At 58.9% G+C, this 1977-nt stretch overlaps 2 protein-coding genes across 2 annotated transcripts; both read left to right on the forward strand.

Moving 5' to 3' along the window:
- Positions 1 to 126: 126 nt before the first annotated feature.
- ACA1_216680 (uncharacterized protein) lies at positions 127 to 794 on the forward strand (the record flags this gene model as incomplete). The annotated part of the gene is made up of 4 exons (XM_004337111.1): positions 127 to 133; positions 248 to 348; positions 454 to 552; positions 681 to 794. 4 exons carry the CDS (start codon positions 127 to 129, stop codon positions 792 to 794), a joined length of 321 nt encoding a protein of 106 aa, XP_004337159.1.
- An 840-nt stretch (positions 795 to 1634) lies between these two features.
- Positions 1635 to 1975, forward strand: ACA1_216690 (uncharacterized protein; the record flags this gene model as incomplete). The annotated part of the gene is made up of 1 exon (XM_004337112.1): positions 1635 to 1975. A coding segment is annotated over one exon (341 nt), but the record flags the coding sequence as incomplete, so codon positions are not given.
- Between the last annotated feature and the right edge of the window lie 2 nt (positions 1976 to 1977).

Genomic DNA, 1977 nt, shown 5'->3' on the forward strand with positions numbered 1-1977 from the left:
ACGCACACACACGTTCATTTATGTTTTTTGATTTGCAGGACAAAAACGATCACCAATTCAAAGCACCAATCGGAGAAGGAGGAGGAGCTCCTCTCCCTCTTTAACTTGCCCGACGACGAGACCCTCATGCAACGTACGCACTCCCTTCTCCAGCTCTCCACACCCACTCGCTTGAATGACTCAAGCTGTGTCGTGCGTGTGTCGTGCGTGTGTCGTGCGTGTGTCGTGTGACTGTGTCTTTGTGTAGAGTATGGGTGCGTGCTGAAGAGCAAGGCGTCGTCGGGTCCCGGCCGGCTGCTGATCTTCCGCTCCCACTTCTGCTTCCTGCCCTCCGTCGGCTCTTCGCTCGTACTCCGCTTCTTTCTTTCTTTCATTCTTTCTTGTAGCTCCGCGCCCTTCTTTCTGGGGGCAAGGCGACTTACGCGGTTGGTTGTGACAATCCGTGGATGGCAGGTGAACGTGCCGGCGGCGGAGGTGAAGTCGGTGACCAAGAAGCGTACCGCCATCCTGCTGCCCAACGCTCTGTCGGTCGCCACGCGCGCCGGGGCGAAGGTACCCCAGACCAGTACAGATCAGTTGTGTGTGTGTGTGTGTGTGTGTGTGCGTGTGCGGCGTGTGCGTGTGCGAGTGCTGCGTGGGTCTTGAGCTTTCTCTCATCGTGTGCCGTGTTGACACTTCAGTACGCGTTCCATTCGCTGCTCAAGCGAAACGAGGCCTACTCGATCATGCGCGAGCAGATGGAGCAAGCCACCGAAGAGACGCGCCAACGGGGCGGCAAGACCAAGAAGAAGTGATACAACATGCACAACATGTGCATTTCTTTCTTCTTTTTCTTCTTTCTTACCAACAACGCTTGCAGAACCATTTCAATTATTGCAAAAATTGTTTTTGGTTAGCACAAGGTGAGGTGAACATCATCACCGGGGAGATGGTACCATCGTACCTTCTTCTCTCTGCAACTTGTTTTTTGTTCGGTTGCATGGCTCGGGGCTTTTGTGATAGGTTGGAGACTGGCTTATGTCACGTGGTTCTGGCGTGAGAAGAAAGAAAGAAGGAGAACGAGCGAAGAGCCGACGGAGGGCAGTAAGCAGAAGTGGGAGCGGAAGATCAGCAGCCCGCCGGGAGGAGTTGGTGGCTGAGAACGCGGACTCGGTGTTGGTCTCCCTCACGGCCTCGCCCGCCCAGACCGAGGCCAGCCACACGAAGGCGGTGTGGAAGCGGCACTAGCGCGAGCTGAACGCCACACTGGCCAGGACGCCGGTCTGGCCTTCTGCATCGAGCGGCGGTTCAAGGTGGCCGCGAACGACCGCCGATGGGACAGCGTCAGCCCCCCCGCCACACACAGCCGCAACCCTGTGGTTGATGTGGAGGCGGGCCTGGTCTTGGAGGCGCGGCCGAGGCCAAGGCGGAGGACGAAGGCGAAGAACTGTGAAAACTGCAGCTTTTCGTTTGTAACGTTGTCCTGCTTGCTTGTTCCCCGCCATACCACCGTGGCCTTCTACCAAAGAAGGTCCAGGCAGCGGTACAAAAAGAAGCCCACGGTGGTAGTTACCGGAGTGGCGGGTACTGCCACAACCCCCCTATAAAACCATAGTCGCCAACCAAAACTCCATTCTTTCTTTTTGCCCACGACCATGCACCACCACGGAGGCCACCACCAGCACCACCATGACCACTTCACCGGCCACCAGCACCACCACCAGCACCATCACCCCTACGCCCCTCCGCCGCATGCCCCCGTGCAGACATTCTCCGCCGGCGGCGCACCCTACGAAAATCAGATTCAGGTGGTCCACCACCACCACCACCTGAACCACGGCGGACCCGGCCAGGTGCGGGTCAAGATGGACCCGTCGTGCTTCGGCGCGGGCCGCTTCCCCGAGTACGTGCCCAACGAGATCCGCGGCCGTGTGGCCGACGGCGACTACGTGGCCCACGTGCGGCGGCTCAACCACGACCTGGCCGTGGCGGCGCGGT

The sequence above is a fragment of the Acanthamoeba castellanii genome (assembly GCF_000313135.1).
Source record: "Acanthamoeba castellanii str. Neff unplaced genomic scaffold scf7180000084758, whole genome shotgun sequence".
Taxonomy (NCBI): Eukaryota; Discosea; order Longamoebia; family Acanthamoebidae; genus Acanthamoeba; species Acanthamoeba castellanii.